The sequence below is a fragment of the Ursus americanus genome, chromosome 2, assembly GCF_024610735.1.
Source record: "Ursus americanus isolate L20-20 chromosome 2, mUrsAme1.1.p, whole genome shotgun sequence".
Lineage (NCBI taxonomy): Eukaryota > Metazoa > Chordata > Mammalia > Carnivora > Ursidae > Ursus > Ursus americanus.
Window position 1 is genome coordinate 52,098,289 of NC_142128.1, and position 26,621 is coordinate 52,124,909.

Here is a 26,621-nt window from a genome sequence, read left to right on the forward strand (position 1 = left end):
TTGTGGAGAAATTGTAAACAGGCGGCTGGTTTATTAAATAGGTTTAAATGGGTTTCTCTGGAAGCATTAACGGAGGGGCTCGGTGCGAGGCTAGTTATGTTACTAAGTGGTGAAACTCGGTGTTGAGCCGCATGAGAGGGAGGTATCAACTTGATGTCCGTGTGAGGGATTTCAGGGAAGCCACGTATTTCTTCTTCCGGTACCACTTCTCGCAGGTGGTATGGCGTCAAATTGGAGAAATTCTAAAATGTCTCATTTTATGTGAAGAAAACTTGAAACTTTTATTCGTTTCTTAGATCTTACCTTCTTCCTGGGAGGAGAAAAGATTTAAAGGGACTCATTTGGAAAATAGGGTCTCTAGAGAACTCTATCTGTAATTGATAAAATTAAGTCACTACTAACTGCAGGCTGGCATCTCTTTAAGTAGGAACGTGCCCGTTTGTACAGTGAGTCAGCCTCCCCCTGAGGCCCTCAGCCCTGGATACGGAAGCAGCTGCCCGGGGAGTCATGGCCGCATGGGAAATGGCACGCTGAAGCTGTCTACTTGACAGCAGTTTCAGAAATTTTGATGCCATGGTTTATTAGCCATAGCCCACATTTCTTGTGTGGTTGTTTATTTATTTTGTTTTATTTTCCAATGCTTCCTCATGTGTCACTTTATGTGGTCGTTACATATGAAAAAAATCAGTTTGGGACATTGGGCTGCTTCTCTTGTTTGGCTGTTTTGGATAAAGCTGTTCTCCCCGAAGACAGCTTACCCTCCTTATGCGTATCTTTGGGTTCCTTTATGCGGTAGAATTGCTGGGTCATATGGTAGACATATCGTTAGCTCTCGTAGATATGGCCACTTTTCCAAGTGGTTTTCCCACTTTCGGATGCCCCAGCAATCTATGAGCATTCCAGTTGTTTCCTTATCTTCCCCGACACTTGGTGCCATCATTAAAAAAAAAAATTCAGCCTTTGTGTTGGTTGTATAATGATATTTCTTTGTGATTTTAATTTGTATTTCTCTCATAACTAATGATATGGGACTTTTTTTATGCTTATTGGCCATTTGGATATCCTCTTATGCAGCTCAGTTCCGATTATCATTGAAGATGAAAGGTTTTCATTAATTTTACAAATGTTACATAAGATGTAAGGCACGATATCTAAATAGCCCATACAGCTTTATAAAGCTTTAGGAAGACAGTCATTTGTTAAGTATGCTAAAAGGAAAAACAGGTAACCCTTCTACTTACTCCTTTTACCTGAATGCTAGGCATTGCTCTGATGATGTGGAATACATTCTTGGTGAAAAGGTTTTCTGCTGCTACGTACTTGATGGATAAGGTAAGGTAATTTAAATTTCATATACTTGTTTATGTTGTTGCCTTGATTGATGGATATTAGATTATTCACAGTGGGGCTTGTTAGACTATTTTTTATTTGGTATTACATTGTACTGTTGCTCCGTTAAATGTAATGCCCGGGGCTGGCATTTTGATGACCTGGAGAAGAACCTCCCAGATCCTCGAGAGTACTTTCCTTTAAAAGCCTCTTAAGCAAAGAGAGTGGGACTTGTGCTTGATTGAGGGAAGGATTTGCACCTTTTTGGTTAAAGTGTACGAATGTACATTAACTCCTCAATCTTTGGATGTAGAACCAAGATGTTTTCTTTGAATGGGGTCCACCGCCGTCCTACTTTGGTTTTCCTACAGAAAACTCACCCTTAATGCCTTGCATGTGATTTCTAGAGCCCATTTCTTTATAAAGTGGTGATGCAGTCTGAGTGCAAAATCGTTAGCTTTTAAAATTTATGCCCTCGTCTCTGTAGTTGCTTCATCTGCCGCTACTCCAGTAAAGCTAGGAGTCAGCTACTCCGTGCAGCCTTTTAAAGCATTCAACCTAGTGTTCGTATAACAACTCCCTTTTTTTTTCTCACTCACATCTTATCAGTTACTTAATTAAGTGACATAATTACATTATTACATATTACAACCAGCGTCAGTAGCTTTAGGCACAGACATCATACGTGGGCACGGAATTCAGCTGGCGGGAGCAGAAGCTGCGAGCCCGCGGGGACTAGCCGTCTGCCCCCCAGCTGGGTGCTCGGGGTCCTGGGCATGTGCCCCCAGGCCTGGCGAGAATGTAGGTTCATCTGGCATCAGCTAAGTGGGTGTCCGGGGAGTTACCACTATGGCAACATGTTCTTTCAAATGTACACTGGCAGACATTCCCAAACTACGAGCACTACACTGAGACCCACTTTGGGCCACAGGTCCACTGAAAATGCTTACTTTGCTGTCACTGGTAACATGTTTTTCTAGTTAAATGTGATTTCCCCCCAGTGCTCCTCTTCCTTGCCCGCTTCAGTGGTTCTCCTCTTTCCAACTCACTCCTTTTGGCCTTGCTGATGGCTTCTGTTCTCCTTCACCTCTGACTGCTGTCTTCGGGAGAACAGTCGTGCGAAGCCTTTTACGTGTGTGTTATGTTGAGTTTCATAGCGTTCTCACACCGACGGCCCCGCTTGAGCCTCACAACTTGGATTTGAATGTAAACAGTCCTGAACTAGGAGGCAGAGAGTTTTGAGGATTCCTTCGATAAATATTTATTATAAGAATCTCTTATGTGCCAAGGACTGTGCTGGGTGCTCTGGTTGCAGAGCCAAAAGTCCCAGCCCCTGCCCTCCAAGGACTCACAGGCTAAAAGGTAAATAGGGTGCTTTGGGGGCTGAGAAGCGGACGTAAATACCGAGACAGAGGGACGGCTTCTGAGCTGACCTGTGGAGGATGAGTGAGTACATAGGAAGCAGTGGGTGAGAAGGAAACGTATTCCAGCAGAATCCGTGTTTGGCTCAGGGCTGCGAGGAGCTTCGTGCGCTGGAAGCACAGGCCGGAGGAAGGAGTGGGAAGCAGAGCTTGAAGTATTTCCTGTGCGGGCTGTGGATTCGGGGTTTCCTAACACTCTGCGTAAACTGCGCGTAGCGTGAGGGCTCAATATGTGGGAGCTGCTGTTTTTTCTTGAAGTCACTCGGGCAGTTTTAGGCAGAGGAATGATATGTTCAGATTTGCATTTGAAAGATGATTCTGACAACCATGAAACATGGCTGGGATTGGGATGGGCCGAGCACAGTTGTTTGAGGGCCATTGCAGTGATCTCAGTGAGAGGTGACGAGGCGAAGAGTCTTTGGTGCTGGAGTCTCGTCTCCCTTGACCGATCTCCTGCCTCCTGGGAATTCACATCAAGTCCTGTTCCCGAAGAGCAGAACTTGCATCTCCCTCTCATTACGCTGTATGAAGTAGAGCTCACCAAGGACTTACTGAATCGAGAAAATCAGCCTGTTTCTGAGCTCGGAATATAACTTCTGTCTGCACTAGATTGTTTTTCCTTCTTTCTGACCACTTAACATTATCGTGTATCTTTATCAACAAGCAAATTCTTAGCTGCTCTTTATTCATAATCTTGAGTTTGGTTCTGGGTTTTAAGGCAACAGTTATTTGTACAAAGTAAGGACCAGATTTTTAGAGGTTTCTTTTTTTTTTTTTAATTCAAAAATATCTATTTTTGAAAAGGATTGTGAGCCCAGGGATATATTTTTCTTAATCTGTTTTTAAGTTCCACCACAAAGTTCATTGTGTTGTGTTATAAATGAGTAGAACCAACATTTATTTATAGCTGAGTTTCTATTTTTTTCATTTGCTTACTTTTACTCCCCGTACCATAGTACCATAGTATGCCTTTTTATTTAAATTGTTAAATAAATAAATTTTGTGTCCTATTTTCTTAGGTTGGAAAATCACCAAAGGACAGGCTATGCCGAAGGGTAAGTGGATCTCCCTTCATCAGATGTCGAGCTGTCCGTCCCGCGCCTCACGTTGCCCCTTACTCACGGCAGGGGTGGACTTTGCCTTTTACCGTTTTGATGACGGATCAGGAGATGAGAAGCATGGAAAGACAATACCATGTTAAGGAAACTGGTCGTGAACTATGGCCACTTTTAATTTACTTTTCCAGGTTGTCAGAGACCTTCCAACTAGAAATTTATTAACAGCAACACCCAGTGTCCCATGGAAGCAGATTCATGAGGGAATTGAGCTACTTTATATAATAACCATTGTACAAATGGTCTGTTCAATAAGATCCCAGCCCACAGACACTGGGCTTCTGTTTGAGGTGCTAACTTTTGCTCAGAACTTTGAAATACTCTTATTACAGACACCTGAGGAAATCCGGGGACACGTGAATCCAGCCATGCTAGGCCCATAGTCCTGACAACCCACCGTGGGAGATTTCTGCTGCTGTGCTCCTGAGAGTGGCTGGGACTGCGGTTGTATGTGTGTGTACACACACACGCACGCACACGCCCACACACACACACACACCCCTGTGAATGACGCAAGGATGAATTACTTAGGATGTGAGGGATTTATCAGTTGTTGGTTTAAAGAAGATGGTGAATGCAGGGGCACCTTGGAGCCAACAGGAATGACCCGTCACCCCCAGCACGAGTGTGGTATTTGGTTCACGGACTTGGGGATTCTGGTTTTGTTCAGAAGGTTCAGTTCCGTCCCTGAAGGACGCTCTGCAGCCAGACCAGGCTGTTTTCTGACGACTTCTCAGGGTGGGCTGCCATGTGACGTCTTAGCACGCACGGTGACACTCGTGCCTTAGCGAGCTTGCCCGCGAGCCGCAGTGCCATGATCCGTGGCAACTGATGGCGCCCCGTCTTTACACCAGCTTTTGTGAAGTCCGTAGCGGAACCATCTTTCCTAAAGCCTCATTTTAAAATCCGTTGAATCTCAGGAAAGGAACTAAAATGTACCAGTGCCTTGACTTTCAAAGCCTTGCCCGTCTCTTCGGCATGGAGCCCGTCGCAGAGCTGTGCTGTGTTCTGTTCTCGATTTTTCTTTTATTTATTTATTTTTTTTTTAAAGATTTTATTTATTTATGTGACGGAGAGACAGCCAGCGAGAGAGGGAACACAAGCAGGGGGAGCAGGAGAGGAAGAAGCAGGCTCCTAGCCTAGGAGCCCGATGTGGGACTCGATCCCGGAACGCCGGGATCACGCCCTGAGCCGAAGGCAGACGCTTAACGACTGCACCACCCAGGCGCCCCTGTTCTTGATTTTTCTGATGGTAACCGTAGCAGGTTTGCTGCAGGCGCTAATCGTGTTCCATTTTACAAACAGGATGTGGGGATGAGCGACACAGCCATGACCTCTTTCCTCGGCTCCTGCCTGGATCTTCTTCAGACTTTGATGGAGGTAAAAGAGGTGTCTTTTCATTCTGAACTCTCTCTAAGATACTTAGATGTTTTTAAAACATTCTTAAATGTTTTTTAAAATCATTGGACTTAAGAAAGGACTCTAGAAAGAGGTTTTTCTCATTTATTCATTTCTAAGTTGTGACTTAAGCCCCCCAAATAGTGGTTTCTTACAAAGAATTAGATCTGATTTTTTTGTTGTAACTTGGGGGCCTGGGGAGACGAGGGGTTTGCACTTTCCTCTTTGTAAGCACGTTAAGTTGTTTACTTGCAAGCTCTTATTTCTCCAATTCTGGACGCGGTTCTCCGGTCTCCACACGCAGGCCGACGTAAGCCGGGATGAAATGCAGGCGCCTGTCCTGGATACGGAGGACGCGTGGCTCACGGTCGAAGGACCGATCTCCATAGTGGAGCTGGCCCTGGAGCAGAAGCACGTCCACTACCCGCTGGTGGAGCACCACTCCGTCCTCTGCTCCGTCCTCTATGCGGTCATGAGGTTTGCTCTGAAGACCGTGAAGCCGCTCTCACTCTTCGATAGTAAGGTGAGGACCTCGGAGGCCTCCAGAGCCGTCTCGGAACCGAGCGTTTGGCAGGCGCGGGCAGGACAAGCAGGACCGTCTTCTTTCATCGAAGTTGCTCAGTACTTCTGGGACGTGTGGGTTACTCACTGTGGGCTGTCTGCTCGCTGTTCTCTGCCAGGTTGCCTGTAAATCTGGCTTCCCTTCACTCTTGCGGTTCCAGAGTCGTGCCCTGTCAGCTCTCTGCCGTTCCCGTTCTGCATATTCTCGGATAGACCCTTTTCTCCCTCTTGGGTATCTCCAGGCCTGACCTGTCAATCTGAATTGGAAGCATGTATTTCTGTTTTTTTCTTTTTTTTTTTTTTTTTGAGATTTATTTATTTGTTTGAGAGAGAGAGCGTGCGCACATGAGCACGAGCAGAAAGGGCAGACGGAGAGGGAGAATGAGTCCTCAAGCCGACTCTGTGCTGAGCACAGAGCCTGACACTCGGCTCGATCTCACGACCCTGAGATCGTGACCTGAGCCGAAATCAAGAGTCAGACACTTAATAGACTGCACCCCCCAGGTGCCCCTGAAGCGTGTATTTCTGTCAACTCTTCGGATGTGCTGTGCGACTTCAGACACCTGCTATCTAACACACCTCCACCCCTCAGCCCCCCTGCCCTTGACCTACACCGCGGCTCCTCCTAAACCCCCGAGGGGCCGGCGCTCGCTCGTGTGCTGCGCGGACAGGGGCCTTGAAGCTTTCCAGCTCGCTTCTCCCCAAGCCCCACACGGACTCTGAGCCCTTCTTGTCAGTCCTTCCTTAACTCGCATCCGTCCATTCCTCGCCATCACTAAGCCCCTAGTTTATTTGTTTAAAGAAAAGCCGAAATGAAGTGCCTTGCTCAGTCCTCCCCTCAGAAAGGGCATCTGTGAAGCGGAGCACATCGGAATGGGGCAGGCGCGGCGGTGCTGTCGGTCTCCACCCGCATCGAGCTGCGGGCCCGAGAGCGCCTGCCCCACGCGCACGGGCAGCGCGGCTGTCTAGGGAGTCGGGACCCTAGCTCTGCCCGGTGGGTCTTCCTGTGTTCCCGAGAGCCTCCGCCTTCGCATTCCCACGTGCTGATTCCAGGGCCTTCCTTCTGGTTGCTGTGGGGGCAGTGACCTGCTGCATGGGAAGGGCTTAGCAGTGTGCAACGCAGTGAGTCCTGAGTGGTGTTACGGAGGTGCGCACACGTCCCCACCCCAAAGGCCCTCGTGTAGGGCAGACCCTTGTAATAACGAAGACCACGGGTGGAAACTATAGTGACAGACCGGGTGGGTGAGGATGTGGAAAACCTTTTTTTTTTTTTTTTTAAGATTTTATTTATTTATTTGAGGTAGAGACGGGAAGAGAGAGCCAGGGAGGGGGGCAGAGGGAAAAACAGACTCCCCGCCGAGTAGGGAGCCCGACTCGGGGCTCGATCCTGGGACCCTGGGATTATGATGTGAGCCGAAGGCAAACGCTCAACTGACTGAGCCACCCAGGCGCCCCCTTGTGGAAAAACTTTCGGCCAGTGATGTCCAGATTGCAGTGCGTTGCCCTGGGAGGTCTGTTTCTCATCACTAAAGGATGAGGAGCTTTATCCTAACTGCCGGTCACACTAGATGACCTACAGTCCTAGACAGTTCCGTCTAGAGAGTCCATTAGAAGGTACCTGGGGTGACTGACTGTGGGGGGAGACACAGCAGCCAGGGACGGTGGGGTCGTTCGTAAACCCGGATGACCTAGTGGGAAGCGGTAGGCCTGGGACGAGAGCCTGGGCCTTTCCAACTTCCCCAGGCCAGTGCTCTTTGCTCTGTATCACATTTCCTTCCAAGGAACTTCTGAAACCCAACTTTCTGATGTTCTGCTTTGGCTCTTCAGATACCTGCTCTCTTAAACAGGGTGTCTTCCAACAGCTGAACAAGCGTGTGTGAAAGGGTGCAGGGTACACGCTATGTCTTAGTTATCCATTACTGTGTAACAATCACCTCGGCTTTTAGTGGCTGAAAACATTTTGTGGGTCGGGAATGGCCCCCCTCATTTAGGTGCCTCTGGCTCAGAGTCTCTCCTGAGTCTGCAGTTAGGGTTTCAGCCGGGGCTGCAGTTCCATCTCAAGCCCCCATGGGGGGAGGCATGGGGATCCACCTGCAAGCTCACATGACTGGGGGCAAGACTGTTCTCACCGCACGCACCTCTCCAAAACAGGCAGGGCCCACCAGGGCGGCCGGCTTCCCTCGGGCGAGGCACGGTGAATAGAGCACCCGGGGCAGGGCTGCGGTCCTTCCGTGATCTACTCCGGAAGGCGGCCCGCCAGCGTCCGCCTCGTTTGCCGGCAGCGAGCGCAGCCGTGTCCGGGGAAGGGGACGACTCGGCGTGCGGTCCAGGAGGAACAGGGGTCGTGCCTCCAAGGCTGCCTACCACATACTAGGTGATCGCTGTAAAAATTAAATGAATAAAATTCTACAGTGTTACTGTTCAAGGAGAAGAATCAACCAGGAGTTATTGATTAGAGGACTTAATTTTTTAAATCTTCTTTTGTCCTGTCCTTAATAACAATCCACACTCATCGTTTTCTTGGTCTTTTCTTTCCTACTTTAGGGGAAAAATGCATTCTTCAAAGACCTAACTTCAATTCAGTTATTACCCAGTGGGGAAATGGATCCAAATTTTATTTCTGTACGACAACAGGTGAGTTACAGTTATTGCATTTTATTTTTGTCTCTCAGAAGAAAGTAGTAAATAAAAAATTTGGCTGGCCTTGAAGGATGGCCGCTTCCAAAGTATTCTTGAAAGCTAATTTTTAATTATACGTTTTTGATGAGTAATTTCAATGGAAAAGCCACCCTCATTGACAGGAAAGCTGATTATTGTGATTTAGACATTTTTTAATGACGCACACTGACGGTGCTGTGTCCTTCTCCGTTGGCAAGTTCTTACTGAAAGTCGTTAGTGCGGCCGTCCAGGCCCAGCATTCAGTCGTGAAGGACAAAGAGTCCTCAGAAGAAGCACCGTCTGCTCCTTTCGGGAAAGACCAAGATTGGCCCGTTCTAGCCGTGGATCTGGCTCATCACCTTCAAGTTAGTGAAGATGTTATTCGGAGGCATTACGTGGGGGAGCTCTACAACTACGGTGTGGACCACTTAGGAGAAGAGGTAATGGCGCCTGTGCATGTGAGGTGGGGGCTCAAGTCACAGACAGTATAGCTGGAGTAAAGACTCTTAAGGTAAGTCTCCAGTAAAGCTTTTTGCTCTTCCTTTTGTTAGGACTTCTAGGCACAAAAACAACAGAATGTTAAAATATAAAACTGTCATCAAATTCCTGTTCCTGGTCTGTGTTTAATAAACTCCTCGTGTGCCAGCCTGTTCTGTGCAAAGGGGCAGAGCAGTACCCCAAACAGACAGGATTCCTTCCTCATGCAGTTGATGGTCTGCTGAGAGGAGCAGAAAGGCATGCTGATTTTTTTGTTTTTGGAGAGCATGCAAGCAGGGGGAGCTGGGTGGGGGGTAGAGGGAGCAGGAGAGAGAGAAACTTCAGCAGGCCCCATGCCCAGCAGAGAGCCCGATGTGGGTCTCGATCTTACGACCCTGAGATGATGACTGAGCCAGAATCAAGAGTCAGACGCCCAAGTGACCGCGTCGCAGGTGTGCTCAATTTCGTGCTGCGTGGCAGACACTGTGAAGAACAGGATCATGTGAATAGACAGGAGCGACCACCGTACGGTGGTCAGGGGAGCAGCTGACTTGAGCGCCCAGGGATCAGCCGCAGCCAGTCACACAGCGAGCGGGCGGAACCGAGCTTGAGGGCCGGTACGGTGGGCCGTCCGTAGCAGGCAAGGACACCCAAGTCAGAGACGAGGTGGGGACGTGGGCGGGAGGCACACCCCGGGTCTCGTAGCGCACGGTTACTCACGGCGTACTCAGAAGCCATTAGAAGGTTTTAAGCAGTCATGATGTGATTTAATTCCCTTTGCCAGAAACTTGAAAAATGCCTCTTAGAGTCATACTGAATCAAGATATTAGGGAATGAGAAAAATTAGGGGATGAGCAGAAATGTGAATTTTGAATGCTAAATTATTTGGACTTTTTGGTTTTGGTTGTATACATGGCCACGGCTCAGAAATGACCTAGAACCTCTTCACTGGCAAAGCCTTTCCTAAACTAAGCACGTCTGTTAGCTCTTACTGTATACACGCTTGTCCCTGCTCATCTCCTCAGGCCATTCTCCAAGTTCATGACAGGGAGGTCCTGGCCTCGCAGCTGCTGGTGTTAACAGGGCAGAGACTGGCTCACGCGCTCCTCCACACCCAGACGAGGGAAGGAATGGAGCTGCTGGCCAGACTTCCGCCCACACTCTGTACGTGGCTGAAAGCCATGGTAAGTACAAGACAGTGAGATCGATCAGGTCCCTGGGGGCTTCCTTAAATGCATATTTAATAACAGTTAAGGAGAAAATGTAAATTATGAGTTTAAGTTCGTTTCGAAGAATTCTTACCGGGAAATAACTATCCTGACAACTCTTTTAAAAAAGTGAATAACGATTACTGTTGTGTATAACTGATAGGTTATTTTTGTGTCCCATTTGCAGAACCCCCAAGATCTTCAAAACACAGAAGTGCCAATTGCAACAACAGCTAAACTAGTAAATAAAGTCATCGAGCTTTTACCAGAAAACCACGGGCAGTATAGTTTAGCCTTACACCTCATTGAAGCTGTGGAAGCCATATCTACTCCTTCTTTATGACCCTTACCTACTGAAAACGGTCTCAAATTGTGTGACTATAACATGAATTCGTGCATGGTAATTTTACATAGTAAGATCCGGAATTTTATGGAGGGAGTATGTCTTTTTTCTTTTGTAAAATAAATAAAAACACATACTACTTTTTAAAAGTGCAGTCCTGGCTAAATTCCACTCCTTTGGTTAATATTGAAGATAAAATATAAACAAATATTAATTATACCATTACTAACACAGATGTTTTACTGTTTATTTCTAATTTAAGCACTTAACTAGCTTTATGGGTAAACTTTGCTATTTCAAATGGGTTATAATTTACAGATTATGTTCTTACTATCAGATTCTATATTTCGTACTCGAAATGTTGTAATTAAATTTAAATGTGTTCATGTATAGTCCCCGTCAGTAAAATTAGCCATCCCACTCGCTTCTGTTGGCATGCTTAAATCCCACGTCCCAGGCAGCCGCCTGGAGTGCTGCATGCGGACAGGCTCTTTCCCAGAGGTTACGCTGCCGCCACCGGAGGAAGATGACCTTGCTTTGGAGGAGAAATGGGTTCAAGATCATCATATGCACCAGAAGGGACACTAAACCCTTAACCTGTGGTACTTGCCAAAGTCGAGAATCTGAGATGCATGCAACACAGCAAAATTAATTACAGTGTAAGTTAAGATGGACTTTTCACCAAGATTCGAAGTTGTATCCACATCAGGTAATTGTAAAAATGTATTATCTTGTAAAATTCATGTTTTAAAGAAAGGGCAAAGATGCTAAAAATGTAAGTCCAATTTATTTTTCCTACCCGTGTTTAGAAATGTCTGCTTCTGGGATACGGTAACGTCATCTGTTCCTGGGAACAGTACAGAGAAGGCCTAGTGATATTGCTTTGCAAACCTACCTCACAGCTGGGTTGAGAGAACCAAGTAGAACTAATTTTGTACCCTAGAGTGCCTAGAGCAGTCCAAGTGCTGAATAATTATTTGTTGATTAAAACCAGATTAACCAAAACTCTGTAAAAAGTGCTTTGAGCTCTACAAATACCCAGTGTTTATTAGGGTAGATCTTGGGAATGTAGCCATACGGTGCAATTACTGCTCTCCGTCGTGGATCACAAGTGATTCATAGTAACTCACTGTGGTGCAGAAGTTGGTTGCTTCACTTATAAGAAGCCAACTTTAGCAACTGTACAAAGTTGAGGAGTATGCCCTTCAAGGACGTAAAGAAAAAAGTCTCATGTTTGAGACTATCCCAATGTAAATTCTTTTTAACTAAAAAGATCACACCCAAGTAAGAACTTAACTGTCTAAAACTTAATAATTACTGTTTAATTTAAAAATCTTGGAAGATAAAGTCTTAAGATGTCCTGGATATTTGGGTGAGGGCCACGCTGGGTACAGCAGCAGCACTGAAAAGGACCTTACGCTAGCCCAGCCTCTCTGCCTCTGCTTGGGTCTCCGCTGGCCTGTCCACACACAGTCCTGTGATTCCTTGTAAACCTATCTAGCTTAATCTACTCACGTGTTATATGCATTCTAAAAGATTCGTTCTTCCTGTGATTTTTCTAAATACTCTGAAAGTAGTTACGAATTTTGGAGGCTGGTCAAAGAAACTTTAAATCCCTACTTTGATTCTAGTATCACTTTTGGGGAAAGGGGGGGGTGCCTGATAAACACGTTAGGTAATAAAGCTGGTTAAACTTATTCTGGTAGGACACATAAATCTGGGACTTGTTGAGAATATTAGTAAGCTGAAATATGGCTCATGGGACCGTAACGGATCATTGAATTACAAATCTGTAATTTATAATCCTAAAGTTCACCATTCAGAGAATTTTAAAATTGAATTCTGAGTTACATGGTTAAGAAAAGCAGTTAAATATTTTAGCTATTTCATCAAGGGCTTTTAAAATAAATCTAAGAAAAGAAAATGAATACCTATGTAGACATTCTGTAACAAAGAGCCACAAATAAAGGAATTAGATTTTATGTAGGATGGGTGATTTCTGAAACAGGCGTGTTGCACTTTCTGATGGCAAGCCAGTAGTGTTTTCCTAGCGAGAACTCCCGCCCACCCCCCTTACACCTTTAACATTAAGCAGGTGTCTGTACCTTGTTCAATTCCACTGTATAATGCTGAAGGAAAACAGAAGTGTCAGATAATCGTAACTTCTACATTACAGGTTGTGTTTAGATGTAGAACTAGCAGAACCAGATAAACGCAGGTGAAAAGGACATAGCACGACCTTCTAAATGCTTCATACTTTTGCAAAAACAAAAGAAATGGAGAGAGTTTCACGTTTGTTATAAAAATTCATCTAAGGTCAAAGTAAGCACTGTTACATTTAAATTGCTTTTTTTTTTAAATGGTTAACTACAACTTAAAATCAAAGAAAACATTTAATAATATTAACCTTACATGGAATATAATGTTCACTGTGGTTCATTCATTGATAAAAGACAAATCTTTTTAAAGTACCCATAGCAACAGTGAAAGCCCTCCCTCACCCTAACAGGAATGAATTTGTTGGGCTTCTAAAAGTTAGATTTCTCTGAATAGAATTAGCCATCCCTAGAAAGATTTTAATCCATACCGAATTGTTTATCTATTATAATGTACTGTAAGTAGTGACATTCTGTACATACTTCTGTTTTGTGCCCACTGTTGTGAACTTATGTATATTAGTGAAATAAATTTTTAGCTTTCATGTTTCAACATTCATAAATGTATCAGTATTAAGGTTTTCTTTTCCCTCTTGTATGAGGATAACAAGTTTGGTGACGTTTTCTTTCTGATGCAAACAAAACACCTAGCTGTCGTGAAAAGGAGGACGTTCACGAGGAAGCCGGAATGAAATCACTCTGCCATTCTCCTTCCAAGACTGTATTTTTTACTTGATTTTTACAACTTCACCAGTATCAGTCCACTTCCAGATGCCTTTATTTTTAGATGTTATAGAACTTAAATACAGAGTCAAGAAGCTTTATAAAATATAAAACATTTTCTGGTCAGCCACATGTAAAGTCAGCCATATCCAGTGTTTCTGTCTGAATAAATCCATTATGGGTATATCGAGATCCATCTGCATATTTGTATTTTTCTGCATGTATGTATGTATATATATATATATACACATTATTTTTTATCTGCTACAGGAAAAACTTGTAATTCTGAATCTGACCCTCACCCTCCAGCATTTACTCTTCCACTCATTACCTAAATCTAGGCTGGCTTCTTCCCAGTGTGGTAGGCAGGGCCTCTGACCTCGGGCGCCCCCTCAGGGGCGTTCTTGCGCCGAGAGCCGTCGACGGCACAGCGAGCTCTTACTTCCCACCGACAACTTCCGCGCATCGGGGGCAGAGTGTATCTGGAGACTCAGCCGTGTACTTCCAGCAACGAGGGCATTTTTCTTTGGTAGTTGGCATGACAATTACTTTATAGGAAGACTCTTCACGAATATCACCACCTGTGAGAGAGACGGGAAGACAGGCTGTTCAGCTGGTAGCTCTTCCCTGAGTGGTTTTGCCAACATTTTTCAAAGCTTTCTCCCTCCCCGGGGAAAGCCGGTGAGTACGGCTTCATTTGCCACGTTAACGTGAACAGCCATGAGAGTGGACTCACACCCTGAGCCCTGGGGCCAGCTGAGGAATCGGAGACCCTGAGTGCGAGGGTGACTGGTTTTCCCCGCCTCACGGAGCTCGGAGCAGGCCTTCTAGCCCTTCATCCGGGCGCGGTTCTGATAAATTACACCGCCTCTCCGGCTGCACGAGAATTTTAAAAAGAGCCAAATTATAGTGACAACTGCAGTGTCCCCACTGAAACCTTCTTGGTTTAGGGGCGCCTGGGGGGCTCAGTCGGTGAAGCATCCCAACTCGATTTCGGCTCACGTCGTGATCTCAGGGTTTGGGATCCAGCCCCACGTCAGGCTCCAAGAGGGATGTGGAGCCTGCTTATGATTCTCAATCTCTCTCTCCTGCGCCTCCCTCCACCTCTCTCTCTCTCACAACCCCTCTCTTAAAAAAAAAAAAAAATTCTTTGTTTAGACAAAAAGGAAACAAATTTCTCTAATACTCTCAGACTTCAGCCTAAATATATACAGTCAAGGAAGTTATTTTCTAGCCATGGTACAAAGAATGTACATTAACATTTTGAAAAGCAAGTGAGAATCTTTACTACGTGGTCAGTGCTTCCAGGCCTCAGACTTAACAGATGCCCATAAGTGGGCCTCCCGCCTCCTGACGGCACCTAACAACCGTGAAGAACACAGGGAGCATCACTTTCCCACAGTGTGTGTGTGACATTCTCTGTTAAGGTGACTGTGTCTCCAGCCATCGCTGAGAATGAAATAGGTTGACCAAAGTCCCTTACTGAATACCCACCAACTGCCTGCTCATGAGATCTGCTGTGGGAATGAGGTTCCATAGAATTTCCTTGGCCCTTCACGAAGAATGGCTAACTCTTTTAGGGTGTGCAAATAAGAAATTTCAGAGTCCACACAGGGGAGGGACGGGCTAGGCCATACCTGGCTCCTGAGTACCAAAGGACAGGGACACAAAAGCCAACAGGAGTGGGGCCAACTAATGTCACCCACAAGGACCATTATTCACAGGAGAGGAAGGAAAGCACTCTCCTGTCCTGAGCCCTGTGTTCCCAAGATCCTCATGTAGGACACTTCTGAGAGCTGGTTTAGAACCTGGCCGGTTTCCAGAAAAAGATGTACTCCAAGAACGTACTTAACCTTGAGAACACACCTGATCCACGGCAAAGCTGGAGACAACCTACGATTATCACTCTGTTCTCCAGGTCTCACCGGGTACTCTCCCCTCTTCCTTACCTTCTAAATTGATCAGGAACGTCCCTTTGCGTTCAATTACATCTGTGGTTACTGATCGTGGTTCCTGAGAGAGTAAAGTTGTCTGGGAAGCCATCATTAGTTCATTCAATTGAGAGGTGCTGGAAGTCTCCTCCGCTTGTAGCATCTGGGAATAAGCAAGCAAAGTTACTGTTGAAATGTTTACTGCAAACTGAGGTTACAAGAATTCACGCTGCAAATTCTTTTGTTCAGAGAGTGACCCTTTAGGACCATTATCTCCTAAGCTAATACTATTAAATCAGAACGAAAGGGGTTTTTTTAATTTTTTAATTTTAGAGCATGTCAGCAAGTATGGGGGGGAGGGCCAGAGGGAGAGGGAAAGAGAATCTCATGCAGATTCCTTGATGAGCAGGGAACCTGATGTGGGGCTCCATCCCATGACCCCGAGATCACAGCCTGGGCCGAAGTCAAGAGTCGGCCGCTTAACTGAGCCACCCAGGTACCCCTAGAATGAAAGGTTTTAACTAAACCTTTCCAGGGAATAGTATGTGCTCTCTATATAATATACTCTGTGCCAGGCACTTCACTGTGCTAGATGCTAAATGTCCATTATTTCTAATCATCATGGTGTTTCTTATCCCATTTTCCAAACGAATCCTGTTCCAAGGGGTTAACTTACTCATGGTTCTCAAGCAGTAAAAGCTGCACTTCTGCCCAGGTCTGTGAGCCTCAAAGCCCAGCCTGCTGCTCGCTGTGTCCTGCCCCCATGAGGAGAGGGGGTAAGATACTATCTAAACAGACCTGCGTTTAGCAGCACAGACCAATTGTGCCAACTGAATGAAGCACGGAACTACTCTCAGTACAATAAAGTTGGATGTTTGATAACAATTTTTACACTTTTCATTGTAATTCTGCTCTTCAAAATGAGTTTATAAGCTAATACAGACATTCCTTAAAAAAAAAAATTAAGGGGCGTCTGAATGGCTTAGTCAGTTAAGTGGCTGACTCTTGATTTCAGCTTAGGTCACGATCTCAGGGTCATGGGATCGAGCCCTGCGCTGGGCTCCATGCTGAATGTGGAACCTGCTTGAGATTCTCTCTCCCTCTCTGCTTGCACACTCTCTCAAATAAAAATTTTAAAAACTCAAGAAAAAGCAGGAGATTTCAAAGAAATTAACTCATGAAATTAGTACTATTCATAGATCCAGGACTCCATCTGACAGCTACCTAGTGTAATTCCTAATTTTTAGTGTAATTCCTTGTTTTTTAAAATCCCGAAGTATTTTTTCCAATATAAATGATCCAAGCAAGCTGTATTTTTTTTTTAACTGCTTACTCAGAACTAATGAAGTCAAAGGACACATGAGGTGCAGGGAAAAGGCCTAGTACCGTGTAGCCTTAGCTGGGTCACAGTTCCCATGGTCTTCGGTTTCCTGGCTCATAAAATAGAGCCTCCCAACTTACACATTTTGTTTCTTTAAAGATTATTTATTTAGAGAAAGACAGCAAGGGGAGGGGCAGAAGGAGAAGGAGAGAGAGAATCTCAGACTCTGTGCTGAGCATGAGCCCAAAGCAGGGCGCTCTCCTGCAACCGACAGTGAGACCTGAGCCGAAATCAAGAGCTGGATGCTTAACCTACTGAGCGACCGGGGTGCCTCCCAACTTACAAATTTTAAAATGTGGCTCTCTTACTGAAATTATCTGCTGTCTGATCAATACTGTCCTACAGCCTGCAAGCCTCAAATCTTAGTTACGTTACTGAACATTTAACCTGACCTTACCAACCAAATGAGATGGTCATTTTTAGAAAACTATGATAGCAGTAAAACTTAAAAAAATATATATTCATTGTCAATTCTCTTCTCAAGCATTAAAAGTAGAGAAAAATCTTGAGTCATTATCTTAAGCCACAAAGCAATGTGGCCAATGAACCATGAATAATCCCAAGAAGAAAATCCTGACGGTCCTTTTGGAAATAAAAATAGGACGAATGCTTTGAGAGGGCGTGATAATTTGCTGGAGCAAAGGAATTTTCTTCAAATCTCCTGAGAAAAAGATGGAAATCTTTTTTTAGATTTGTTTGGAACCTGGTCCAGATGGACAAAATTCTCAAAAAACCAGACCCTTAACACAAACCCCTCAATTTTTGTGTAATGATAATGTCATCGGTCTCTGTCACTTACTAAACAGCCCGGAGGGTTTGCATTTCAAATAGGACTTTGCTGCACCCCTCCCTGTCCCGACTTCGTAGGGGCGTAGCAACAGAGGACATGTCTTGTAGAAGAACGGAAAGGAAGCGCGGAGAAGGAGGAAACAAAGAATCCGTGATGATACCAGGATTACAAGATCTCTAAACTAAAAAAAATCTTACTTATATGGAGATTTTTAAAAGCCAAATTTCAGGTGAAGTGGCAGGATACTAACATCACTTTCAAAAAGACAAACTGCTACTCACCTCTATTATCTCAAAAAGCAGCCCAGGCTCGATCACAATGATAACCTTGTACTCGGCTGCGTTTTTACCAGGGATGCTCCCAAGAAATGAGTCTCTCATGGCACACGTGCTCTCTATGGCTTCCTCTAATCCAGGCTTCTTCCAGATGGAACTTGTCCTAATCCACCCAGTACGAAAAACACTCTTGGGTTCTTTGAAAAAAAGAAAATTAAAAAATTAAAAATTAGTAAAAGTAAAGTAATTTACATGTATAGAAAACTCTAACCATTAAATATTTACTCTTCATGGGAAACAAGAATTGGTATTTATGGTTAATATTATGGAGCCATTCTAAATGCCTAAAAAAAATTTATATTCACATTTTGATACTTAAAGGATAAAATATAATACTAAGATCCCAAAGGAAAAAAGGATGCCTAGAAAAAAATAAAATAGAAAAAAATAGCCCAATATTGAGAGTAGTTGTCTTTGGATAGTAAGAAAGATTAGAGTGACTTTTCCTCCTCTTTCTAAATTTCTACAGCTAATTTTCTATAAGCTTCCTACAATCAGAGGGACAAGATATTATAAAAATATTCATTAAAAGGCAGTGCACTTGGTTTCAACAAAACCTGAATCCTATTTCAGACGCTTATAAAGGTATTAAAGAAAAACTGATTCTGCAGGAAGGCGTGCCGCTCGCACACGGCAGGACGCACTCCCGAAACCAGTCCCACTCGGCCGCAAACAAGTGCGGAAGCCGCTGAAGCACCGAGAACGATGGGCCGCAAAGCGCCCACTGTGGACGAGAAGGTGCCCCTCCCACGAGGTAACAGAATCAGAGGCTGCCAGCCTCATCGAGGGTCCTCCTGGAGAACACATCACGTACTCCTTACCTTTACTGTAAGGGATGTGCTGGAAGACTTCTTCAGCCAGGTGCGGAAGAATGGGAGCCAAAGAGCGAAGCACCACATCCAAAATCTCAGCTAAGGCCGTCTGGCAAGAGCGCCGCTTGGGGCCACCCGCGTGTTCACAGTAGAGCCTGCACGAGAGCCGGACGCTCAGCGGGGGACAGCCCCGCGGCACCGAGAGCCTCACAGCAGGAAGCGCCTCGGGCCGGGCTTATTCCTGCCGCCCGATCTGACGGCTCGGGCCACCAGCAGGCATTCTGTCGCCTGTGTGGCTGAGTCCTCTATCCCACTGGCCTCCTCCCTGCTCGCCTCTGAAACCTCTCTCCGCAGCCGTGCCGCCGCCAGAGCTGCGTCTGAGAGCTAACCGTGTGTTCCAGGACAACTGACATGTTAGTTGGTGGCACTGGCCTTTCAATCTTAGCAGTGCGTTCGGAGGACTGGGGGTTCCAGTCCCTGTATGTAAGGTCCGTGAGGGGCTGACGGGCTGGCGCTGACACCGCACGTTGGCCTCGCTGCCATCAACGAAGACCAAGCAGCGAGCCTTCCTCCACACGGATGTCACTGATCCTACACGACTGTATTATGGTGACAGGTGCTTGTGGATTTGTCTCTCCTCCTCATAGTTTACAAACTCCGGAGCACGGGTACTATCTTCACCTCCCACCGGCACCTACTCCTTGAGCGCTCTCCTGATCAAACACTAAGCACACTCCTTACGTTACCTCTTTTCAGAATCACATTACGAGGAATGTATTGTCACTTACTCAAGATCCCAACTTCTTAATAACTGCACGTCACCCACCTTGCTCACCACTGTACACCCAACATTTGCCAAGCAGACGCTCGAGAAATATCTGAATGTGTTAATATTCCGTCATACATACCGGTCTTTGATTATGCTGAAATAGAAGTTAGAGAGCTCTCTGGTATAAAATGCTCGTAACAGCCGAACAACTTTTCCAAAATCGTACTGTTTATATGAATCTGTAATCTAGGGAACAAAAGCCGAAATAAATTTGGAAGTTGGGGTAAGCCAACAAAAACGCAAGTCCTCATGAGCAAAATATGTACCTTTTCAAAACACGTTTCAAAGGCAGACAAATACAGAACAGGAGATATGCCAGAGTGACTGAGGATCTTTTAAACATTTCTGGGTGTCAAATTCAACTATCGTCAGAAAATACTGAATATTCTACTCTGGAAACTAGAGAAGAACACTCATCACAGGAAGGGATCGGGTTTAAAATGATAAACACCACACCATTTTAAAGCAGCGAAGTGTGCAAGTTACCAATGTTCCCTCATTTATGCCTGCAAAGTAAAATCGGGCAAAAACCTGCAGGTGTGTCTCTGACCTAACGGTACACGGAAGCAACCACATTTCCAATTTTTAAGGAAACACACATTATCTGTTTCATATATAAATGAGAAAATGTCTTACAAAACACACAGGAATAGCCATTTCAGTTATTTCTATACTTTGAGGGTTATAAGCTGCAGATAAAATACAGCTCGACTTTATTCCTTCCTGCTGGAGAAACACAAATAGCTGGTCTTGAGAGAAAAATGTGGTCTTAGGGGAAGCCCGGGCCTACGTTTCCACCAGGTCCTGCTAGTCTTTTGAAAAACCAGGAAAGAAATCCTAAGATTCCATCCCTAAAGTCAGCCTCAGAATGTGTGGAATTTATCAAGTATAACTCTTCTCAGTGCTGTGGTTACTGTTTCTAGTAATGTCTGTTCCACCAGCACGCAACTCCAATTTCAACACTCAGCAGTCCTGACATTTCTACTTTCCACGAGCTTATTAATTTGTACTTACCTTGTTTGCTAAGTCCTGCAGTAAGTGCAGCATGTATTGGTCTATGACATACATGTCGTTAACAGGAACGGAATCCGTTTCTGGGTTGAAACCAGCGACATTTCCCAGAAGGAATCGGAGTGTATTCCTGAGCTATCGATGTTGGAAACAATGTGCAGTCAAAAATATATGAGGCCTTCAATTCTGATGGAAAAGTTATTTTATTTTTCTGTAATTTTTATACAACTCATGTTACCTTCTTAATGGGATACTTTTTAAAAACCTATCATTCCTACATGAGACTACAAATGCAAAAACAGAAGCTTTCATTTCAATAGCCAAATTATAGAAGGAGCCCCTGGACTTTACACATGAAGACTGATTTTTCATTATATTTCTTTGTAACCTTGTAGGGGCAAATCACCTTTCGGGGGCAGGGTTTGTTATCTATATAGGTAAGAATGTTATTTTCACCCACTACAGGCAAAAATAAAGATAAATAGAATAGATATGAAAGGTGATTGAGCACATGAAAAGTATATAAAATTAGCATAATTTTATATTATGCTATACTTTATAAAATATAAAAGAAGTTATATAAAGCTTTTAGGATTACAGTATTCATAGTTTTAAACAAATAAACACAGGATATTTTTAAATGCTCACAACATGTGGAAAATCATTTTCCTTTGCTGTTTTGTGACACCAAATAAAATGTTCCTCATTTTTAAAGAGTTATTTAGCGAACATGTTATTCAGAAATAGGAAGAACAACGGCTCTGACCTTGCTAATGTCGTCTCTGGCAGCATTTAGGACAGATGGACTAATGGTCACTTCAGTGAAGACGTTGGACTCCGCTACCCACCAGCGAAGAACATCAGCACCGTAGGGAGGCTCCTTGTTTTGATCCTTTCAGTGCAAGAAAAAGACATGTAAACATATAAATGGCTTTCAACTCTAATCAGGCAAACAAATGTTTTAGGTATTCCTCCTCAGAAAAATTTAAGCACAACATGGGCATAAAATATACCTGCTCTGTAATGAAATAGGGGCTAACAATGTCAGAAAACAGCTGCACGTCAACAACACTGGGGAAGAGCGCGCTCTGCGTGCCCATGCACGTCCGTCTAGTACAGCTGGGGGCCGGAGCAGGGCCCCGATGCCTCTGTGACAGCAGAGGGGGAACCGGAGGGGCTGTTTTCCCTTCCGGCACCCCCCGGAAACTCCATACACAGAGCAATGATTACTGGACATTGTAAAAAGACAAAGGAGTAAAATAACAGACAAGTGATTTCTTTTCTGAAAGCAACTGCGAAATAAACCAAGTCATTAGCAACCCCAGATCTGATGTCCGTTAACGACTTGCTTTAAAGTGTATAATTTCCGGGGCGCCTGGGTGGCACAGCGGTTAAGCGTCTGCCTTCGGCTCAGGGCGTGATCCCAGCGTTATGGGATCGAGCCCCACATCAGGCTCCTCCGCTATGAGCCTGCTTCTTCCTCTCCCACTCCCCCTGCTTGTGTTCCCTCTCTCGCTGGCTGTCTCTATCTCTGTCAAATAAATAAATAAAATCTTTAAAAAAAAAAAAAATAAATAAAGTGTATAATTTCCAAGAATAATGAAACATGAAGTTGCAATCTCACTTTTTTCTTATACCGTTTCCATGTAACTGTAAATTTTTGTTTTTTTAAATAAATTTTTACAAAATTTTAAAGTTCAATTAAAAGAAGGGCTGGGGGGGCGCCTGGGTGGCTCAGTCGTTAAGCGTCTGCCTTCGGCTCAGGTCATGATCCCAGAGTCCTGGGATCGAGCCCCGCATCAGGCTCCCTGCTCCGCTGGGAGCCTGCTTCTTCCTCTCCCACTCCCCCTGCTTGTGTTGTCTCTCTGTCAAATAAATTAATTAAATCTTTTTAAAAAAATAAAAGAAAAAAATAAAAGAAGGGATAGGGTGCCAGGGTGGCTCAGTCAGTTAAGCATCCAACTCTTGATTTTGGCTCAGGTCATGATCTCAGGGTCATGAGATCGAGCCCCACGTCAGGCTCCCTGCTCAGTGGGGAGTCTATTTCTCTCTCTCTCTCCTTCCTTCTGCCCTTCCCTCTGCTTGCGCACATACTCTCTATAATATATAAATCTTTAAAAAAAAGGTGGGGGTGGATAGCATGGTTCAGGACCTAATTAGAGATTCAGACCTGAACTGAGCCAATAGGGGCACAATCCCAGGTCTTCCCTTTTTCATTAAAATCATTACTTAAGAGTCTAGATTTACATTAAATTCAACTCCTGAAACCAATATTACACTACATGTTAACTTACTAGAATATAAATAAAAATTGGGAGAAAAAACAAAGAGCCTAGATTTAAAACATGGTAAGGCGTCTGCTATGAGCGTAAAAGATAGTAGTTGTTGATGTTCTTTCTGTTGTTGTTTTACACTGAAATAACTACATTAAGGTTCTGGCTGCCAACTTAAAACCTTGAAACAAAAAACGTTTCAGAGAACCACCTACTTGTCCTCCGTTGATGACCACATCAGGATCAATGACATTCCCAAGAGACTTGGACATCTTTTCTCCCTTTTCCCCAAGGGTAAATCCATGAACCACCACCGTCCTAAGAAGACAAATCAGGCATTGTGATAACGAACACAGTTATAATGATCTCTCTGAAGATCAATTACATCTTAGAGAGTATCTTAGCTTGACCAAAGAAACCAGGATTTTTCTTGACAGATTATATATGAAAGCTTTTCTTAAAAGTGTAATTCTCAGCTGCTTATTTATCATGATTGTTAGACAGTAAGCTCTTATACACAGAAAAATTTCTGATGTTTACATTCACTACACAAATATCTCCTGAGCATCTATTATGTATTGATTTTGAACATTAAAATCAGGAAAACAGTATGTCTTAAGAAGAGCGGATTATCATCTCAAAATTATTTTCAAAAAGACAATTTTAGACAAATAAATCTGTTGTTCTGTTGGCGTTTAAAAGCATGTTATACAAGAAACAAACACGGAAACTGTTCTGGGATGGGTTTTCATTTTGGGCCAGCAATCATCTTAAGCTCTTTAAGAACTGTTCTGAAATCAATGATCTGTACCTTAATAAGAATACCTAATCTAATAAATTCACTACAGGAATGTTTCAGTTCATTAGCCACTTGTGGATATTACAGATATAAGGATATTTGACCTCAGACTGTCTTCAAAACACGTAGAGTACCCTTCTCTATATTCCTTCACGTCAACTCTTCCCACATTTCAGATCTAGCTCTTCGCAGATGTCCCCACTGCTCCAGTCAGTGCTGATGTCACTTCTTGTGGGAATGACAGGGGGTATTGGTGACAAGTCTTTTCTGTATTGTTGTCTCCTTTGCAAGTTCAAACTCTTACTTCTCGTGAAACAAAACACTAAGCTACTAAGGGAGCTGTCTGCTACCCAGGCGTCCTGCAGATACGGCAGCTTTGGCTCCGGACTACTGCCATAAGCGAGTCAAATGCACTGTTTGGCTTCCAGCGCACACAGAAGACTACACTACACTGTAGCCAAAGTGTGCAATGGCACTAGGTCTAAGAAACAACGTACATGCCTTAATTTAGAAATGCTTTATTGCTACAAAAGGCTAACCATCACCCGAGCTTTCAGCAGATTGTCATCTTTTTGCTGGGGGAGGGTGATGGCTGCTGCCTGATCAGGGTGGAGGGTGCTGCTGGTGGGAGTGGCTGTGGCAATTTTTTTTTCCCTTAGTTTTTATTTATTTTAAAGAGAGAGAGAGATCGAGAGAGAGAGCACACGCAGGGGGAGAGGCTGAGGTAGTAGGAGAAGCAGACTCCCCGCTGAGCAGGGAGCCCCACCCGGGGCTCAATCCCAAACTGCTGGGATCAGGACCTGAGCCAAAGGCAGACACTTCACCGACTGAGCCACCCAGACGCCCCTCTCTAGCAATTTCTTAAAATAAGACAACGAACTTTGCCACAGCGACTGCTTCAGCCTTTCATGAACGACTTCTCTGTACCATGTGATAGTTGATAGCATTTTATCCAGAACAGAACTCCTTTCAAAACCGGAGCCAGTCCTCGTAAACCCTGCTGCTGCTTTATCAGCTCAGTTGACGTCATGTTCCAAACCCTTCGTCGTCATTTCAACAATCTCCGCAGCCCCTTCACCAGCAGCAGATTCTCTGTCAAGACACCACTTTCTTTGTTCCTCCACGAGAAGCACTCCTCAGCTGTGAAAGCTGTATCACGACACTGCACAATTCAGTCCCATCTTCAGGCTCCACTTCGGATTCTGATTCTCCTGCTGTTTCCGCCACATCTGCAAGTACTTCCTCCAGGGAAGTCTGGAGCCTTCAATTTGTAAAAAGAATCCTGTATCTGCGAAACGCAATGAAGCAAGTACCCGGCAGAAGTACTCTAAGTGTGAGGGCTTATTCAGCTCAGGTTGAACACTTACTTAAAAGGTGCTTTTTTCCTTGTTGCCACACTTGTTAGTAAAGAAGACTGAAACCAACCGCCCAGCTGGTCTTTTCCTTCCAAGTACAGATCTGCTCTTTGGTCAGTACCTCAAAAATATTAAAAAACCCAGAAGTTAATGTCAATTAAAATTGGAAAATGAAGTTAAATATGTATCAACGTGTTAATAACAGTAATCGTGTTATTTCTCGTGTCGTCATGCTATACCTGAGACTTTGATTGCATTCACCAGCGCTCTTACCCTCACTGCCCGTTTATTAATCGAGATGGAGAATAAATGTTGGAGTATGATCTCCTAACCACAGGCAATGAAAACACTACCTAAATTAGGGACTGATTAATAATAATTACCAACATCAATATTTCCTGTAAATCTTCTATGAAAACGAACATCTAGTGACTCTGTAAGTGGAAATACTCTATGTGATACTGTCATGATGGATACATGTCCAGGATCCACTTGTCCAAACCCACAGCGTGGACAACACCAACAGTGAACCGTGATGCCAGCTGCGGACTTTGGGTGGGTATGATGTGTGGCCGGAGGTTCCTCTCCTGTGACGAATGTGCCACTCCGCTGGATGAAGACAGTAAGAGAGGCCGTGTGTCTATGGAGGCAAGAGGCATATGGAAAATCCCTACACCTTCCTCTTAGTGTTGCTAGAAACCTCAAACTGCTCTACAAAAATCAAGTCTTTTAAAAAAGAGCAAAAGAAAAAAGTGTAGTCAAGTTTGTTAGAGGACATATGTGTAAGCAAGCCTGAGGCTACTTCTGTATTCAACAGTAAACCACGGTTAACTCAAGAGTTAATAATCTGAGATAAAAGACCATTTGGCAAACATTGTAAGTAACAATCGTTTCAGTCAAGAATCATCAAGGGTGCTTAGCCACTAGGTGAAAATTTAGTGAGAAAACACGGTACTTCCAGTCTTAAAGTATCTCCCTGCAAGATACTTACTAATGTAACAATTCCTATAGGGAGATGGGGTGAGAAGTAACCATAAGAGAGAAATAGAGAAAACAGGCCGAGAGCACCCCCACAGGATCAAAGTTCAACATCACCAGTAAGTCATCGTGTGACTTCTGCTGAGACGTACTAAGAAGGAGACAGTATCTCTTCAGTGATACTCCTGCCCAAAATGCATAGTCTAAATCTCACGATGAGGGACAAACGCACAATGAGGGACCATGTACAAAATAACCTGTACATTCATGAATGTCAAGGACATGAAAGACAAGAACAAAATGGGACTAAAGTGACAGGACAACTAAATGCCACAAATGACCCTAGACTGGCTCTAGGACCCTTTCGATTTTTCTTCTTCTCCTGTAAAGGACATTACTGGGTGAAAGCGGATAAGTTCTGCAGGTAGGTAACAGGATGGGATCACCGTCAATTTCCTGACTGTGATATTCGTACTGGTTCTACAAGAGACTGTTGTGTTTTTAGGAAATATACATAAAAATATTTAGGGATAAAAGAGCATCAAGTCTGCAACTTACCCTTAAATGCAACAGAAAAGTGTTTATATATACATACAGAGAAAAAATATATAAAGCAAACGTAGTAAAATGCTAACTCTGGAAAATCTAGACAAAGGACATGTGCTACTTCTTTACTTGTGACCCTTCAGAGTAAAATGTTTGGTTTCTTTTTTTAAAGATTTTATTTATTTATTTATT

The 26,621-nt window shown here is 44.2% G+C and overlaps 2 protein-coding genes across 2 annotated transcripts in view; one reads left to right on the plus strand and one right to left on the minus strand.

Moving 5' to 3' along the window:
• The window catches only part of RAB3GAP2 (RAB3 GTPase activating non-catalytic protein subunit 2), a 97,236-nt gene extending 83,655 nt beyond the window's left edge, over positions 1 to 13,581 (plus strand). Inside the window, exons 28-35 of the mRNA XM_045809635.2 lie at positions 1,262 to 1,332; positions 3,770 to 3,805; positions 5,171 to 5,245; positions 5,568 to 5,786; positions 8,369 to 8,458; positions 8,701 to 8,922; positions 9,985 to 10,143; positions 10,355 to 13,581. Coding sequence (XP_045665591.2) covers positions 1,262 to 1,332; positions 3,770 to 3,805; positions 5,171 to 5,245; positions 5,568 to 5,786; positions 8,369 to 8,458; positions 8,701 to 8,922; positions 9,985 to 10,143; positions 10,355 to 10,510 — 1,028 coding nt within the window. The 3' untranslated portion in view covers positions 10,511 to 13,581. The remainder of the gene's footprint in view (positions 1 to 1,261; positions 1,333 to 3,769; positions 3,806 to 5,170; positions 5,246 to 5,567; positions 5,787 to 8,368; positions 8,459 to 8,700; positions 8,923 to 9,984; positions 10,144 to 10,354) is intronic.
• The window catches only part of IARS2 (isoleucyl-tRNA synthetase 2, mitochondrial), a 55,978-nt gene continuing 42,783 nt past the window's right edge, over positions 13,427 to 26,621 (minus strand). Inside the window, exons 15-23 of the mRNA XM_045809637.2 lie at positions 24,918 to 25,026; positions 22,967 to 23,069; positions 21,245 to 21,370; positions 20,482 to 20,613; positions 19,547 to 19,653; positions 18,648 to 18,793; positions 17,773 to 17,963; positions 15,339 to 15,483; positions 13,427 to 13,970 (exon numbers count right to left, since the gene is read on the minus strand). Coding sequence (XP_045665593.2) covers positions 13,828 to 13,970; positions 15,339 to 15,483; positions 17,773 to 17,963; positions 18,648 to 18,793; positions 19,547 to 19,653; positions 20,482 to 20,613; positions 21,245 to 21,370; positions 22,967 to 23,069; positions 24,918 to 25,026 — 1,202 coding nt within the window. The 3' untranslated portion in view covers positions 13,427 to 13,827. The remainder of the gene's footprint in view (positions 13,971 to 15,338; positions 15,484 to 17,772; positions 17,964 to 18,647; positions 18,794 to 19,546; positions 19,654 to 20,481; positions 20,614 to 21,244; positions 21,371 to 22,966; positions 23,070 to 24,917; positions 25,027 to 26,621) is intronic.